Source organism: Miniopterus natalensis, chromosome 6 (assembly GCF_054644295.1).
Source record: "Miniopterus natalensis isolate mMinNat1 chromosome 6, mMinNat1.hap1, whole genome shotgun sequence".
In the NCBI taxonomy this organism is placed as follows: Eukaryota; Metazoa; Chordata; class Mammalia; order Chiroptera; family Miniopteridae; genus Miniopterus; species Miniopterus natalensis.
The window spans coordinates 83,958,603-83,977,457 of NC_142086.1; the positions used below are offsets into that span (position 1 = coordinate 83,958,603).

The following is an 18,855-nucleotide window of genomic DNA, read 5'->3' on the forward strand; positions in this document are numbered from 1 at the left end:
AATCTGCATTCAGCTCAGAGATGTCCTGCCTTTTACGCAACCTGTTAGATGCTCAAGCACAGCCTCTAAACTGGGAGACCAATCAATGTCCTAAACGCACACACCAATCCTGAGTTCAGTCGTGTTTTAAAGATTATGAGGACCATGCAGTTTCAGTTAAGACTTTAAAAACTCCTTGAGATAAGACTGCTGGGTGCATGAATGCCCCAAATCGATGAGTGTGTGTGCGAGTGGATGGGTTTCCCTGATGCTGACAGCTCTAAGCAAAATGCCTTATTCAGCTATACAGAGCAGAATTTTTTGTCAAAAGTCTTTGGTTAATCTGAGGCAAAATCAGGTTTAGGAGAAACACAGCATCTGCTTCAAGTCCATTTTTTGTCTCCCTTAAGACAACTAGATGTCGTCTGCACAAGGAAGAGCAGTCTTACCAGCACAGAGCAAAGCACGGGGCCACAACAGCTCTATCTGCTTTGACATGGCCACACTTCATTAGTTTTAATTTACAGAAAGGAAATTAAATGATAACATTTTCCCCCAAAGCAGAACTGTCTAGAATAGGACTTCGGCTTAAAACAAAACATAGTATGTTTTTCATTAAATAACCCCCCAAAGAAATTCAAAAAGTAATGATGGCAGCTCTGAGAGATGACTTGCCTTGTATTACAAAGTTTGAGAAATGAATGTGCCCGAGATCTTTCTTCTTGATGATGCTTTGCAGATGCCCTCTCAAGGGTGAGTCCATTTTGTAATATTGAGGTGGTGTGGACTTTTACTTAAACTTGGGACTAACTCCAAAAGAAGATTTGAGCATTGAGGAGAGAGTGGCCTTTTGGGGGGGGGGGGGGGATTCTAACTGATGTCTTAAGTTGCAAAAATTACTTTTGAAGTTCTTTTAAAAAAGTTACATTTCCAAAAAAGCACATACTGGGTTGGTGTACTTAATTGAACATTATTTTTTTCCTTCCTATGGGGCTGCCTGTGCCTGGCTGAGGGTGCATTGGTTTTATACTGGAAGCTGTGAGTCTCGGGAATTAGCCTGACTGGCTAACGGCTGGATGAAGATAGTGCTGGTTGCACAATAAGGCAATTTTGTTCAAAGCTGAAAGCTCCATCACATTTTCTTTCCACTAATTTCTGCTGGGACTGACAGGAAGAGAAAAGTGGGCAAAAATTGGCCTTTTACGGCTGAAAAGTAATGTGTGTGATTCACCAGTTCAACAGAGATAGGACTTACATGGGAAAAGCATGGAATACATCTGGAAACAGCAAATGTATATCAAAAGGCTTCCTTTCTTTTGTTCTTCGATGGAGACTTTTAGGATATCAGATTTTGAAGATCTGTTAAAGAGCGCTCTCTCTCTCTTCTCTCTTCTCTCTCTCTCTCTCACACACACACACACACCCTCCCTCCCACTTAAATGATGGTATTCCATATCAATAACATTTTCTTTCTTTTCGATTATCAGAAGAAAGGGGCAAAAAAATGATGATTTGTGAATGCCATGCCGTGTACTCCTGTATTCTGTGCGCGGTCTCGCAGGAATGCTCCACATTTCAAAGGCGCCTGAACAGGCTTAGAAGCTCCAGATCCTCCCTCGCATGTGGTAAGAGAGAGAGCCTTCATCTCCAGCTGTCAGAGCCAAATCGTCACCCCACATCTGAGCAATGCCTAATCAACTCTTTCAGGATCTTGAACTTGATCCCATCACTTCAGAATATGCAGTAAAATTAAATCTATGAAAGGAGAGCTCATAAATTAATGTCAAAGTAATTAACTGATTTCCTCGGCAAGATCACTGCAACCCTCCCAGCTGGATGCATCTCTGCAGCCATCAGACATTGCTATTGGACCACAAACCACCAGGCCGAGAGGAACTCTTAGAAGCTGACCTTCTCCTTTCTTCGTTAACACAAAAAGAACACGAGAACTAAGTGCCGACTAAGTGCCCTGTCTGACACTGTAGGAAACCGCCTCCCTGGGTGCTTATAAACAGCTGCCACACCTCCACCTCCCCACTGGCCTGGCCCCAGAGCTTTCTTTGATTTGCTTTTTAATAGTCTAGGGGTAAAGGTTTCCACCACTGGGAAATTTCTGAATTATTCCACTGCGGTTTCCACGTAAAAAAAAAAGGGGGGACAGTAAACACACATCCAAGTCCAAGGGGGGAGAAAAGTGTCACCTTCAGCAGGGCTTTACCTGAACTAAGCCTTTGCCACCTGGCAACCCTCCACCCAGGTCTTCTTCCAACACCAAATGAAGTAACTGACAGAACACAAAGAACAGGGTAACTGGAGGGAGAAAAATCCACCTACACCTCTAAGTTAGTTTTCTAGATCCATGGGCGAGGAAAGAGCAGAAGTGGAACTGGAATGCTTGCCGCGGTGGTCGTGCACATGGGCCAGTCCTGAGTCGTCAGAGCCACTGTCCCGTCCCACTGCTCCAGTGCCAGGCCCACTCTGAGCGCCCAGGTCCCCAGCCGTCTTCCCAAGGGGACTACTGCTGTTTGGGGATGATGAGGTTTCTGAGCATGTCGAAGGAGTTGCCGTCTGGATGTACAGTCACCACCTGGCCATCTTCCTGGTGAACCTGGAGGAAACCAGAATCATCCAGGCCGACGACTGACACCTTTGGCCCCTCAGCACTTCCCAGGCAGACTTGCTGGGCACTGGAAGTGAAGCACAGGGAGGTCATGGGAATGTGACGCAGCTGACTGAGGCAATTAGTCAGGTACTAATCCATCATGCGGAGGGATGTGGGGGTGGAGGGCGGGGCCAGGGAAGGTCAGATGCATCCAGTCCAAGCTCCCACTCTCACAGTCTGCGTGAGCTGTTCTGAGACGACTAGAATAGCCAGGGTGAGGGCAAGTCCAACAGTGGGTTAGGAACTGCTTCCCTCTTTAAATTTTTTTTAAAAATTTATTGATTGATTTTAGAGAGAAAGAGGAAAGGAGGGGGAGAGAGAGACATCGATTTGTTGTTCCTCTTATTTACGCATTCACTGGTCAATTCTCTTACGTGCCCTGACCGGAGACTAAACCCGCAACCTTGGTATATCAGGATGATACTCTAACCAACTGAACTATCCAGCCAGAGCAGGAACTGCCTCTCTTAATAACCATCTCTAGGCTGGCGATCTGCACCACTTCCCCCGCTCTAGCATTTTTAAGAAACACTGTGCAATGCTCCAGGTGTTTTGGCTGAGACTGGGGGGAAAGAAGCTGAGTTAAGAAGCTTCATCTTATGAAATAAAGTTGGGTAGCATCAACTACAAGTTAAACTCATTCTAATTCTCCTTCTTTTGAATGTTTTCTAAATGTACAGAATTTTAACAAGTACAGAATTTCCTTCCCCCAACATTTTTATTTTGAAGAATTTCAAACTTACAGAAAAGTTGTAAAAAATAGTGCAAAGAACCTCATAGTTTCCCTTACTTAAATTTTCATTAACTGATCACGCATGCTCACACGCGCGCGCACGCGCACGCGCACACACACACACACACACTTTTGGGGGGCTGACATTTAAAATAAGTTGTAGGCATCATGACACTTAGATACTTCATCATGCATCTCCTAAAACAGACCATCTCTTGCAAAACCCTAACTCCACTCTCACCTTTAGGAAACCTAACTGATGCACTAACATTACCTAGCACAGTGCAAGTTCAAGTTCCACCACTGTCCCGTTAATATCCTTTGTGGCTATTTCCTCCCATCTAGGATCTAATTATAAAGCACATATTGCATTTAGCTGTCATGCACTTTAATCTCATAAAGCCCCACCTGCATGTCTGAGAAACTGGCATTCTGAAGGATAGAGGCCTGTTGGTGTATATCAGTGCTTCTCAAACTCAAGGGTGTGAGAGTCCCCTGGAGTGTGCGTTAGAGCACAAAGCTAGCTGCAGCCTCAGGGTTTCTGATGTAGGAGCTCCAAGGTGAGAATTAAGAATCTGCATTCCTCACAGGTTCCCAGGTGAGACTGCTACTGCCGCCTGGCAAATCTCACTTTGAAAACCATTGTTATCTAGAATGTTCCACAATTTACATTTGTCTGTCTCCTCACAATTAGATTCAGCTTAAATGTGCTGGCAGGAAAACTCTCTGGTGATGTGGTCTTTCCAGTGCGTCCTAGTGGGAGGCGAGAGGCCAGTTGGTCCTGTTACTAGTGGTGCTAATCTGCTCAAGGTGGTGTCCCCCAAGTTCCTCCATCAGAAATTAGCTCCGCCTGGCCAGGAGTGGCTCAGCAGTTGAGCACCAACCTAGGATCCATGAGATCGAAGTTCAATTCCTGGTCAGGGTACATGCCCAGGTTGCGGGCTCGATCCCCAGCAGGGGAGTGCAGGAGGCAGCTGATCAATGACTCTCTCATCATTGATGTTTCTATCTCTCTGTCCCCCTCTCTCTTCCTCTCTCTGAAATAGATATATTAAAGAAACACACACAAAAACTAGCTCCATAATTAGTTTCTCAGTTTAAGATGCTGACTTATTGACTTAATAAAGGAATTTTAAAGGAATGAAGACGAGCCAGCACTGACCTGTGTGCCCAGTACTTATAATAAAGGGGGAGAACACCATTGGGCCCTTCGTTCTGAAACGTGTCAATCAGGTTCTCCAGCACCGTCACGGTTCTGGCGATGAGATGATCAGATCTTAAGGGCTCCAGTTCCACCCCGTGCTCCTTATTGTATTCTGTGATGAGGTCGTTGATGCATATGGTAGGGTTACTGTTAGTCACGTTAAATCCACAGCCTGGTCAAAAAATGAACAAACAACTGAACAACATGAGCAGCCCAACCTATTGATGACCCTACATGTTCCTTTCAACCACCTGGGAAGAGGTGCAGCTTTTACTGTAACTACATGCTTTCCTGTCCTCATTTTGTGTTTAGTGTCCCTGCCCACTTAGGGAACGACATGTATCTTTGAGGCACCTTCCTTTTCACTCTTCCTTTATTATCCTCATCAGGCCAGGACTGTCCCAACCTTACTGCCAGCAAGCTGGGAGGAAGCAAACTGCTTCTGATTCAATCGCACAGAAGCCAAGAACAGGACAGAACTCCTCAGAGTTGCTTCTGAAACGATACCTCGGGTGATCTAGCCCAGAACTGTAGCATAGCTCAGACAACCTCTTGTTTCTTTTCCCACTTGAGTAACAGAACACAGGCTTGAAAAGAATGAACTTTATTCAGGTCTTAAGGAGTAAACTGGGTTCAGAGATTTCATAGCCTGGTTACGGTATAACCCTAGAACACATCTTTTAATACTTTATCCTTGGACATCTTTGGTGCTAGGCTTACGCTGTCAGCAAGGGGCCAACACATTTTCAGTGGCTCTTTACAGGCTCCCAAGCCAAGGCTTCAGGAAAGTGCGTTACCAGCAGTGGGGCCTGAATAGGCTTATCTCTGCTGTTACTTAACACCACCATCCTCTCCGGGAGCCCTTAGTCAAAGAAGCCAAATCCACATATTCAGCAGGGCCCTGAATGAACCTCAAAGGGGTCTTCAATCAGCAATGAAATGCTGCAAGAACTAGGCAGAAAGACGATAGTGTTTTCAGGGCCTCTGAGAACCCCCCCCCCCCCAAACTCTTCCTTATACAAAAGTGATGTTTATAATAATGCTATTCTTCAGTAAACGTTCTGACCCATTCTCAGAGTGAAGGGAAGGACTGACTGGACTCAGCATTCTGTGTTTTTTAATATGCTGTCTTTAAAATATAAAGCAGTGTAAGTTGCACCTGAAAAACCAAGTAACTCCAGCAACAGGGCAAGATCTGCAGGGGTTTGTTGGTTCATTCATTTAGCACCACACACAATACCTGAAACGCCTATGGAATGTAAGGAATGAAATTAAGTGTACGCGGTGCTGAAAATACTCTCTGGATCACATGAAAATTCTATTTTTAATTTTTTGAGGAGCCTCAGGTTCACAGTGGCTTCACCAATTTGCATTCCCACCAACAGGGCACAAGGTACCTTTTTTCCACATCCTTGCCAGCACTTGTTATTTCTTATCTTTTTGATACTAGTCATTCTAACAGGTATGAGGTTTACTCGCTGTGGTTTATTTTCACCATTTCTAATTCAACAAGCAGCAGAAGCGTGGAAAGGTGTAAGGAAATGCATGGCCATAGACAGGAAGGCTAAACCCCTCGAAGCACTTTCAACCAATCTGCCTTGTATCCTATAACTACAAGACTCAAAGAAAAAGTAATTCATATAACTCACTCCCCCATGTATAAACATTTTTATTTTTATTAATTTAAAAATGCTGGGGAAAAGGCTTTAAAAACTTACCAATAAGTATATAAAATGTTTCTCCCATAAGCGTGGAGTTAACCAGAACTCCGCCAAGTTTCACGAGGTCACTGTAATAAATGTCGTTGGGCCACTTCACCCGTAAGTTGATGTCCTAAAGGAAAGTTTGCAAGTTAATCAAGCCATCACAGGACACCAGGGACCAGCTGAGGTCCTCCAGCTAAAAGGAAGGGGAACAGAATACTCTCGAAAACAGAAACATGGGTCTTCATCATCTCTTCTTTTTCAGAATGATAATCACTTCTTTGGGACAAGCCAGTGTTAAAGCACCTCTTGGGGCTAGAAAGGGAGAGACCTCAGGAACATATCTGGCATTAATTCCCTCATTCTTTCCACCCCCATCACTGCTTATCATCCCTTTCTGAAGATGCCTCTCTGGTGAATTAATATGATAATTCATATGATAATTAAGCCACCACCACAGAGCAGCTACCATGTGCTAGATGCAGGGTTCAAGGAGCCTATGCTCAAGAAAAAGATGGCCCTGGATTAACCAATACCGTGAATGGCAGGTAGACATGGCTCAAACAGAACACTAGGAAGATACCAAGGAGGAACTTGTCTCACTCAGTCATCCGAGAAAAATGCCAACCATCGGCTTGGGTAATGTGAGTAGATTTGTCCTGAAGGGTATGGCGTGGGCAACTCTGCCTGTGCCGTGGTCACAGTGAAACAGTCTAAGGGTGACGGAAACCACAGAGTAGCAGATAACCTGCGAGTGCCAAGGGGTTGGCTATTCCTGCCCTGGGGACAGGCTAGCACTGAGCCCCTTCTCAGCACTAGTTGTATGTTCCCTCTACTAAACCCGTGTTGGCAATAGTGTCATCCCTGTTGAACAGAAGAGGACACTGAAGCATAAAGAGATTGCGTGGCTTTCTGAGGTCACACCGCTAAGATGTGACAGAGCCGGGCTTCCAACCCAGGGCTTTCCAACACCAAGCCCGGTGCTTAACACTATGCTACATATAGCTTATTGCTTCCAAGAAATCCCTTCTCTTCTTACAACGGGCCTTCTTTCACCTCGGCCTTTTAGAATGTGTTTCTGTTCATTCCTGGTAGAGCGTTCTATGCTGAGAGAAGAAAAGCAGGAGCCCAGAACAAAAGTCTAAATAAAACATGGGGTGCTCACCACCACCTATTACTGAGAAGGAGCCTCCTATTGCTTTTCTGTCTAGAATAGGGCTCTCAGTGGAGGGGAGGGGAGGCATTCTGCCCAGGAGACCTTGGGCAATATGGGGAGACATTTCTGATTGTCACAACTTGAAGGAGCCCTACTGTAACCTGGTGGGCAGAGGCCAGACATGCAGTTCCACGTCCTATAATGCACAGGACGGCCCCCAATCAAGATGTGGGGGCCCAAATGTCCATGGTGACAAGGTGGAAAATGCTAGTCTAGAAAACGTGTCACATGGAGACTGGCCTTGGTAAACTCCGGCAATTCCCTTTCTCCTCACTCTCCTACCTTGACACTGTGCCCAGCACAGCACCCCCGCCAAAGCTCAGTACAGCTCTGCCATCCCGTGGGTGGCACTCACTTCTGCGAGGCCCTACTCTCAAACGTCTATGTCATTTCCCATGCTGAGATTCACTTAGTTAAGGATGTGGTTTATGAAATTTGGGGTTGTCACGCAGGTAAACAATGACATCTATCCCATGATGAAGAGGAGGGCCACACATGATTATTTTTCGTTGTCTCCATCATTATTCAAATGGCTGCTGTGGACCTCATGTATAAAGCACTAGGCTAGGCTCTTTGGGGACCAAAATAAAACTAATCCTGCGTTCAGAGAGCTGGTTACTCTGTAGGAGACAGAACAGGCGCACAAATAGCTCTGCTTCAGAGCCATCCGTGGGGACACCATAGAAGAGGCTCAGACATTTGAAGTTGCTGTTACAGGAGGGACAGTTTGTAGATTGAGGGTTCAGGAAACAGCCTTTGAGTTGGACCCCTAGGACAACTGGAACATCCAGAGCAGGAGCAGGAGTGGAGGCTGGGAGCAGGGCTGTAGCAGCCTACACAGACAGATGAAAACAGCAGCAGCCAGAGTGGGTCTAGAAGGAAGGGCGAGCATTACAATGATGCTGTCTAGTCCTGGGAGACTGGGCAGTGACATCTGGCTAGGGACAAGTCAAGGCCCCAGTGAAGGATGTAAGAAAGGTGAACTCTAATGACTTGGGTGTATTTCAATCATCCTGTAGCTGTACTGCGCAAGTGAATGTGTCTGTGTCAAAAATAAATGCAAATCCGAACCAAAGGCACATCATACAGGTGAGGCTGAACTGGACGACTGCGAAAACAGGATATGGACTTGGGTGGGAGTTTAAGGAGAACGGAGGACCCCACTCCATGCACTGTTACAGCCCCCAGCACCTGGCACAGCAATTCACACATAGCAGGCACTCAAAGAATGCTCGCTAAGTTAACAGGTGAGGCTACAAGGTCAAAATCACAACCGTGAAAGTGCTAAACAGACCAGGCTCAGTATTTTGCTTATTTTCCTAAGACTAATTAACCTGTTGCTAGGGTTAAAAATCTTTCCCCCCACGACAGAACTTTGTCTTCTCCACTGCTTTCTTCCAGATGAAATGCCCAGCTCAGGGGCTATAGGCTGGGCCTGCGAAGGTTTGTGACGGTATAAGGAGCTGAGCCCATCAGACAGCAAGGGTGCTGAGTGCCAGTAACAAAGATCACAGTTCATTGTGCACGGTGGTGGCCTGACACATACCCAAGTCCTTTATACAGTGACTGTGAGGACATGGCTGTAGCACAGGGCACTTGTGGGCCAGAGGAGAGCTCTGCTGCTAGTTTAAACACAGATTGACAGGCCTCCTCTGAGAGTCACGAGCTCAGCATCTTGCCTCGGGAATTAATATGATGACTGTTTCTAGCCTGCATAAGTAAGAGCTATAGGTAGGAAGAAGGCAGGAGACACCCCTCCCCCCTTTTAATGGCCATATGAAATTCTTCCCACAAAACTGAGAAGGGAGATCTGGTGAGGGGGAGGTGGGTACCAGAGAAAAGGCTTTTTAGTCACTGTGTTAACTGCCCCTTTTTTCTTGTCTTCTTAATCACTGTCACCAAAGCACCCAACAGTAACGATGAAGCCGCCACATCTGTCCCTACAGCTGGGGGCAGAGTCCTGAATGAACCTGCACACTGAGCCCGTACAACTGCAGACCAAGGAGAGCTCTGCTGAGCACAGACTGTGGTAATGAGAGTAGGAAATGAGAGGGATTTTCTGGGTCTATTAAATAAGCCTTTTCACCAGAAAATACAGACAAATAGCTCCATCCAGTTCAATGTGCTTCAATTAAAAAAATAAAAAAATGTCACCCTTACTAGGCTGTTTGATAACAGGACAGAGGGAACCCCAAGAGAGAAAGCCATTCTGGCAAGCTGAAGCGGCTATAAATCCCGGCGGCGCTTTTAAAACTCCAGGAACGCTGCTGCCAGCTTTGCAAAGAGCAGGCCAAGGCTCTACATGCAATCATCATGCAAACATATGCTACACACAAACCAAGCCGACATCTGCACGCAGGGGTGGGGACATAAAGGTGAGGCAACCGCACGTACCTGGTACCCAGGAATGGACCTGACCGCCTCCACCACAGCCAGGGACATCAGATGCTGGACAAATGGGATCCTCTGTCCCAGCGGGGATCTCAGTGGGATGGACACCAGCAGCGTAGAAAGAGCGCATCCTGCGGGGCTCAGCCATACATTCCTTCCTCGCCCTGGAAGACAGCCCACTGGGAAACTGGCCACTTTGATACATGAACAGACTCAGACCCATGCTGTGTCATAAAATGGGCTTAAGGACTTGAAGCCACACACTGGAGACATGTCCCACCTGAATAAAGCTGGGCTGATGAAGACACTTACGTGTTCTGGGGTTAACTCAACAACAGAGCTTTCCAAAATCTGAAGCTCTGTTGCTGAACAAGTTTCCAATAATGAGCAGACTGTTCCGCTTCTGTGAGCACATCATTTGTGCTTTGATGATGCAAAGTCTTATAGTGTGGGAACATCACTCTCAATCTAATTCTCACCATACAGTAATGCAGGCGAAACAGAGATGGGGAAACCAGACCGAATCTATATTAGTCCAGGAGAGGTCCTAGAAGCCCCTTTTTAGAAGTGATTCTATTGTGGTGATGGTCACACAACCCACAGCCCTGTGAATATATTAAAAATCACAGAACTGTACACTTTAAGTGGGAGAACGGTATGTTATATAAATTATATCTCACTGTTATTTTAAAAAAGGAAGCTGAGGCCCTGCCAGTAGCTAAATTAGTTAGAGCATCATGCTAATGCAACAGGGTTGCAGGTTTGATCCCCAGTCAGGGCACATACAAGAATCAACCAACGAATGCATAAATAAATGGAACAACACATCTCTCTCTCTCCTCCCTCTCTCTCTCTCACATTAATAAACAAAAAAGGAAGCCAAACTTAAAAGGTGATCCCTGATATTAACATTCTGAGTTATTTTTCTTAAAATAGAAGTTGGGAAAATAAAATAATCAAAATGGGAGGTATAGTTAATCAAAGTTTTTCTGTCTTTTTTTAATCATCATATTCAAAAGAAATGTTTAAGAGAAAGAAGCAGAAAACTGGATTTCTTATTTCTTTGCTCCTTCTGAGAAAGGTATAAGAGCCTAAGAGTTAAAAGCACATTTGGGTCAGCCTGGCACTGGCTGGGGGTGGGAGTGGGGGTGGGGGGCAGAGGCAGGTGCCTCCTGCATGACCACCAAACTTAGAATCTGCTCTCAGCCAGACAATGAATTCTGGAAGGATGTGGGCTCTTGCGTCTGAGACAAAAGCAGGTGGTGGAAGCTCTGAGCAGCCCTCTGCCTCTCTGTGGGCACTCTGTGAATGGGCACAGCTCGAATCCATGCAAATTCTACTGTCAGCTGGGGGAGGGGCTGGCAGGTGCAAGGTCCCTTCATGTGAACTCAGTGTAGATACACTGGACCCTCACAGAGAACCCTCAGGAAAATAACTGTCTCTATAACACAGTTATGAGTCACAAACTGCAATGCCTAGAATGTGTCAGAAAGGAGACTTTAGATGTAGGCAACCGAATGTTAAAACCAACACAAGCAGATGTCAAGTGATTACTAGGTGTCTCAGTTTGAGAAAATGCTTTAATTCTACTAAGGCTTACTCTTGCGATCAATTCCACCCCTCTTTCTCCATTCAGCCTGCAGGATGGGGGGGAGGGTATGAAAACAAAGGACTTCTAACTGGAGTCACCTCCAGGATCAGCATACTCCATCAATGGGCTCTCTGGCCACAAGGCACAGATTTTAGAAAACAGACAAAACAGAAATGATAACAAAAGATGACTGACCTTTGCCCTGTGTTTGGCGGACTGCGATGGCTATTAAACCCATTTCCTGTGGCATCTCAAACATCAACCTGCAAATGGTGGGAAAGACTGGTCAGCCAGAACAGGGACATGGGCAGGAGATCCTTCAGCGCAGACAAAGTGGGGACACTGTTTACACTCATTTGTGAACATGTGGGTAAGGAAGGGCCGCCTTCCGGCTTTCAAGCTCATACCCCATCCTCAGCCTCTGGGAAGACTGAGGCGGGGGAGGCATGTGTACCAGCCTGAGCTGCTAAACAGTTTATTTAAGACGTTGTTAGACTATATTTCTTGGGAATATCCCATCAAGTTCTTTCTGGTGTGGCGTCCCTTCTTCGAGTGACAACTAACAATTCCTGACATTTGTTTCTACTTACAGTGCATTTCTGTTCGAACCCTAGAACATAATCATAACAGAAGTTTCTGATTATTCAGAAAACCAATATGGTGGCAATAAAGCCGTTTAAAAGATACACTCTCCCCTGAGAACTAATTATGTTTTAACTATAGTAAATAAATCTACACCTTCTGAGAACTCAGAGAACCTTGGGTCACTTTAGGCTTGAGTTCTGCTTTTAAAATGGTCTCATTTAAAAGAATACAAACTTCCCTTCGGGGGGATAGGTAGAAAAGTGCACTGTATCTCCACCAAACGAGGCAACAGTAACTTTTTTCTGAAAAAGAAAGAGGGGGGAAAAAACCCTCTCTGCGAATTTCCTCCCAGCTACATTTTACATATGTTAACTCTGTGTTAGGACGGTTTTCCTCTGCACTCCCAGGAGCTGCTGACCAGGTATTAAGCAGGCATAGTTCATGGAAGGATTTATTAAAGCAAAAATCAGGTTTGCCCACTGTCAGGGCAGCTGCTGGGGCCTCTTTGAATACTTTTTGGCGGAAGGAAGAGGCAAAGGCACAGATGAGGGAAAGATGGTATTCTGTATAAACAAAGTTTCCCATAATAGTTTCCAGGGTTCCAAAGCACCCCCGTGCCAAGGAGAAAGGGCCCTAAAGAAAGTCTGAGTAGCTCTTCCTCCTCTCCTCTAGGCTCAAGGAATGTGTGGAACTTTACAAATGGTAAGAGAAGAAAAATACTTAAAAGCAGAGAAAAATAACACAGTGTCTCTGTGCACCCCTGGGAGCTGTGCACTGGTGTTTGCAGGCCCCGGGGAGGAAGAGCCCCGAGACACCTTTTCTTGCTGAAAGAGCTGGGCCTGACGGGTAGAGGCCAGTTGGGCTACAGGCACAGCGCTCCCAGCAAGCAGGCCACCTGCCTGCAGGCCAGGCCTACTTCCATCTCCCATGAAATACAGCTCCAGAGGTATTTCTCTTGGACACCATGAATAACCCATTGAGATCGACGGTGCCTAGACACCGTCAGGCTCCAAGGAGGAAGTGTCCTTTTCTTGTGTTGGACTGATAGAAAGGCCTAAGAAGGAGGCTTTGTCTGTGAAGGGAGGTAAATTGTCTTCCAGCCACCTCTGCTTCCCAGAGGGCCCTGCAGCCCTTCACCTGGGCAAGGCCATGGGCTCTCAGGAGGGGCTAACAAACCTCTATGGGAAGGGGGTGATTTACCACATTGTGAGCACACTGAGGCGGCACTCTCCATGCCAGGCAATCTAGGATGTTCTTTAAACAGACATTAGACACTTCATGTGCTGTTGCCAGCGACGGTGACGGTGGGATTGGGGGGTAGGGGGTGGGGGATATTCAGAAACCAAACACAGACTTCTAGAACAAAGAGAAATGATTAAGGGAACATATGCACTAAACTGCTGGAGGCTTGGCAGCAGTTAACAGGGCATATTGATGAGAAGACTAGGTTTGTGCCGCTGAAGGCCAAGAGGAAACGGCGAGGAGGGAGACGAACGGGGAAGGGGGCAACGCTGAACCGGAGACAACTGGAGGCCGCCAGATTTATTTGTGCATCTGAGATAACTCTGGGGGCCAAACCGCACGGCCACAGGCAACAAAGAAGCATTTATGAACCTTGTAAACTGTGCATCTCTCCAAATGAAGTCGCGAGTCTGCTTTAGCAGCAAGGAGGCACCGTAAATGCATTTCCATCCAGGCTTGATGATATTCTCACAAAAGGAAACAGAAAAGGGACAAAGAAGAGGGGCCTGCACCGACCCCACCCTGCTGCTGGGTGCCTTCTTTCCCTGTGGGCGAAGGCTGGGGAGTAAAAGGCTTCTCCAAGGGGCAGCCGAGTGCGCTCACTGTAGTACCAGCTGGGCTACAAGGAAAGCGTTGTTTTTGTCTGCAAACAGGACAGTGTCCTGGCCACTGAGATTCCTAAGGACATCACAGGACCTACTGGGGGCTCTGCCAGCGGGAGCGTCCTGAATTTCATGTGGTCGCTGGAATAAAACTTCAATAATTAAGACTAACCTAGAAGACAGGCCAGTATGAATTAGTGAAAATTCTGAAAGAATAATTATCTAAATTCATACCCAGTCAATCCACTTTGGGGACCCAAACCTAAGGAAATAGTCGACATTCATCATAGTGCTATACAAGTAAAAATTTGTAAATAACCTAAGGAATTCAGCAGGGGGGTGGTTATGTTATTATGGTACATGAAGTCAATGGAATAATTTGTAGTCATTAAAAATCATAGTTATGAAGACTGTAGAACATGAATGAAATGCTTGCAATAGAACCTTAAATTACAAAAGTTTGATATAAAAACTACATACACTTTTACTCCAACTATGTAAAATTCATACAAAAGGGATGAGATTTGACAAAAGCTCTTTTCTTTCTTTTTAAACTTTTCTTTAACATGATTAGTTACCTTTAAAATCATTTTGAAAGTTTTTTGGGGACAGCAGGATTTTATGTTCAGATATATTTGTAATTAACTATTCATAAGTACTACTAAGAACAGGACTAAAAGATCTGCTTTAAAAATAAGACAGTAACAGTTATCTGTAGCCCCATTGTATTATAACCAATGAGTAAGAGCTTATTTGATAGTAATTAATGAGCAGAAGTCCATACAGCCAGTTTTTCGTATGCAATGAAATCCTTAAAAATGTTATGCCTTCTCACCTGATGACTGTACTTCTATGATTAAAGCCTAAGAAGTATTCAGACAGGGAAACAAAAGGATCTGGGGCACAACTACTCATCACAATATTACACCGTGAAAAATCAGAAACAATACCAATAGTCAATGATCATGGTAGGGGAGTTTTGAAAAAGCATCACAGCAGCCCCGCACGAAAGAGTCAATGCACCACCGGCGATGTGGGCAAAAGGACACCACGAGGTGACTTGATCAAAAGCCTATAGACAGCATGACTTCAATGATGTTTAAGATACACATTTTAAGTTCTTAGGAACTATAGCAAAATATTAGTTGCAGTTATTTTAAGGAGTATAATTATTCGAAAAATATGGATAAGTACAAGGCAGAAAATAAGCCATCCATAGAAGTCCTTCTTGGAAATTTACCACCCAGAGATTACACAGAACAGAAAGAAGACATTCAAATCATCATATAATTCTGTCTTTACCTTCTGGAGATTCCCACTGTTATTGTCTCCTCTTCTTATTAAAGGTATATATTCTTTTACACTTTTTCCCCCATTAATAAAACATGCATAGATATATTTTACAAAATACATTCCTGACAACTGTAAAAATTCATTATTTGAGGTACTAAAAATGATGCTGATACACAGTTGTGGACTTTCTTATTTCATTGGTAATTAATAAGAAAGGCTTAAGAACAGTATCACTGGTCTCATTTATGCAGGCTCTGTACTGCTATGTGCATTGATAGGAGAATCCAGGGCACACGCTAGTGGCGGCTGTCTCCAGAATGTGGAGGCATAATTATGTGACGATTTCAACATTTTTTGTGTTGTTCTATGTAATCTCTGGGTAGAAGAATTTCAAGTGGTTTTATTTTCTTTTTTATACTTTTCTGAATTTTCTAATATTCCTGCACTTGGAGTACATTCATTTTATAACCAGGAAATAGGCTATTAACAGAGTTATGTAAACCCAGCTCTTCTTCAAGTAGGTTATGCACGCGTCCACCAGCTCACTAGCTGGTGAGTAAACTCCTCCATTCCAAGAGATCACAGACTCGCAATGCAAAGGCCACCAACTGTCCGAGCTTTCACAGGCTCACTGCACACATCCTCCTATAACTCACACGACATGCCCGTCCCTTGCACTGGGTGCCTGGTGGAGCATGTGGCCTCTGCAAAGGTGGCAGGCTGAATCTGGTTATGGTCCTCGCACAGATGCCTCTGGGCTGGGGAGATGGCAAGGAGGAGATGGCCTGCATGCAGCTGCCGGCATCCTATTTTAGTCTTTGTGAGCCATATGGTCTCTGCTGCAAATATCCTCCCCTGAGGCCCCAGCCCAAAAGAAGCCCTTGATAATATGTAAATGACCAAGTGTGGCTGTGTTTCAGTGAAACTGTAGACACAGAAATGTCCATTTCATATATGTTCATGTGTCACAATATAGTATTTTTTTGAATTACTAGACTTTATTTTTTGAGCTTTAGGTTTATAGAAAAACTAAGCAGAATGAACAGAGTTCCCTTCCCATACACCCAATCTCCCCTCAGTTTCCCTATTATGAATACCTCATATTAGGGAGGAACATCTGTTATAACCGGTGAGCCAATATTTGTTCAATACCAACACACAGAAAGTGGTGGCCTAACTCTGACTCACCTGGTTAAGGTGCAGGGTGCCAGGTTTTTGCACTGTGAAGTTACTGTTTTTCTACTGTAATGAATAAATACTTGGGGAAAGGTAAATGTCTCTCATAAAATTTAATCTACTAGTTTTGCATCTGTGAATGAGTCTTGCTTGACTCAATTATTTATTTGATGATAGCCAAACAGTGGTTTTCTGATTCCATCATTTTTTTCATATTTACTTGTTGGGATAGTACTGTGAGAGCTCTTTCTTCTCCCCACTTATTTATCTTTCTAATTACCTATTTATATCAGAATAGACTTAGGGATGCTTACTCAATAGGTTATACACTTTCCTATCATTATTTATTTTGAAGCACAGTTGCCCCAGATTGGGCAAGTGGAAGAAGCTCCTACAAGCTGGTTCCTGCAGAGATGTCCCAGTTCTCTTTCAGCATTTCCTTACTTTCTGGCGTAAGAGGTTCCAGGCTCCTTTTGAACTTTCTCAGTCTCAGCCCTGGAATCGGCCATTTATGTAAGGAGATTTGGCTTCATTTAGTGGAGAACAGTATTTATAAAACAAATCTGGGTGCTAGGAAAAGAGCTAGAAAGTGTTTTCCTTCCTTCCTTCCTTCCTCCCTCCCTTCCTCCCACCCATACATCCATCCATCTACCTTAAAAGCCATGAATTCACTGGAAACTCCAATTCCACTCCAACACAAGGTTCACTCTGGTCTCCCCTTTCTATATTTGTAACTCCTTTCTCCAATAATGAGAAATCTGGCTCGCATTATCTCAAATGTATTCACTTATTTGCTCAACACTGTAATACACGAAAGTGGTTTCAGAATTGCTGACCCATGCTACTGTGAAAAACAAACTTACTAACTCGGGTTCAATATTTATGTAGTTCCTTTTGTCTTTAGCCTGAGGGGATATAGTAAATATTATGTTTAAAAGTTCCTTGGGCTTGTTCCTTCTTCTTTTACTTTAGTGTGGTTATGTTATTAATGTGAATTAAGCTTAGGCTTAATTGTACTTCTGTATTCCATTATAGGTCCTCGATCCAATCTTGCTGCTTCTCTATTTTTAACTTGGTTCCAAGGGTCAGAACTGTATAGAAAAGCATACTTTGAAAAGTGTCTCGTCCCCCTTCTACCTAGATCTCCCCTTGCTCCACTCTCTGTAAATAACAATTCAACTAATCTCACTAGTTGCTGATTTGTTCTTCCCATGGTTTTTCCTGCACGATTGAACAGATACATGCATGTTTTCTTATTTCCCTTTCTTCCTTAGAGAAAGTTACCATTTTGTAGATACTCCTTTGCTTTTCGTTTTTGCCCTACTTACTATAAACTAGAAACATTCTCTCTAAGTTCACAGAGCTTCTCCTCATTCTCTTCTACGGCTAAGTAATACCCACTGTGCAAGTGGAGCCTGACTTACGCAACCACTCCCGATGCACACGCATTTAGGCAGAGTCCAAAATGACAGGACAACGAATCCCTCGTTCACATGTATTTCTGTATTGTTGAAGGTGTATCTTCAGGGTAAATTCTAGAAGCGGGAAAATGCATATGTAGCTTTGTTAGATACTGCCAGGCACCCCTTCATTACCAATGAACCTGAGCGGACAGGGTATGTGTCTCTGAGGAGCCTCACCAACAGAGCATGACGTCACACTCTTTAGCATTTGCACCTCACTAAGTAAGATGCTATCTTTAGGACACATACACAATCATATTAAGAAAATGTCCATTAATTCCTATTTTTGGAATATATTTATCAAGATGTTGAATTTTATAAAATGCTTTTCAGCATCCTTCTCCCTCCCTCCCTCCCTCTGTCACACACGTGCACACACACACACACACACACACACACACACCACTCTTGGCTACTACCTCAATATGACAGGCTCCTTACAGTGAGCACACCAGCCAACATAGCACCATTCCCACTCGCTTTAAGATTTCTCCAAGGCCTTGTGAACTAATTAATTAATCAATAACCCATGGATCTTTAACTACAGGTAAAAAATGGGATCTTCATGTACTCAAAGTATCACAAGGTTCTAGACTGCACATAATGCAATGGTTCCATTTACTGAGCATCCAACCATGTGCTGGGCCCTTGGTATGAGCAATTTTCTCACACACACTAACACCTCTTGTGATGGTCACTGCCATGTAGTTTCATTTTATTGATGAGGAAGTGGGGGCTACATGGGTTACAGAGCCTGGGGAAGTCCCAGCACAGTTAACCAGGGTTGCCTGGCTCCAAGGCCCACTCCCTGAGTCACTATCAAAGAATCTCTTCCTTTATCAAAACAAAATTTAAATGTAGACATGCCACCAGTCTCTTAAAATGCATCTTCCAGTTGTATAAGTTTGAAGGTCCTGGGGGTTATACATTTTCTGGAAAGTTATGAAAATATAGAACCAAAGAGTAAAATCAAAATGGGGTTCTTGCATTTTTTTAAGAACTGAGAGTCATCTAA

The 18,855-nt window shown here is 44.4% G+C and overlaps 1 protein-coding gene across 3 annotated transcripts in view; it reads right to left on the minus strand.

Annotated features, from left to right (window-relative positions):
• Nucleotides 1–833: 833 nt before the first annotated feature.
• Nucleotides 834–18,855, minus strand: part of HLCS (holocarboxylase synthetase) — a 154,957-nt gene continuing 136,935 nt past the window's right edge. For all 3 annotated transcript variants that reach the window (XM_087818402.1, XM_087818401.1, XM_016220627.2), the window contains exons 7-11: nt 11,675–11,742; nt 9,892–10,052; nt 6,297–6,411; nt 4,537–4,750; nt 834–2,666 (exon numbers count right to left, since the gene is read on the minus strand). In XM_087818402.1, the coding sequence (XP_087674528.1) occupies nt 2,495–2,666; nt 4,537–4,750; nt 6,297–6,411; nt 9,892–10,052; nt 11,675–11,742 (730 nt within the window). In that variant the 3' untranslated portion in view covers nt 834–2,494. The remainder of the gene's footprint in view (nt 2,667–4,536; nt 4,751–6,296; nt 6,412–9,891; nt 10,053–11,674; nt 11,743–18,855) is intronic.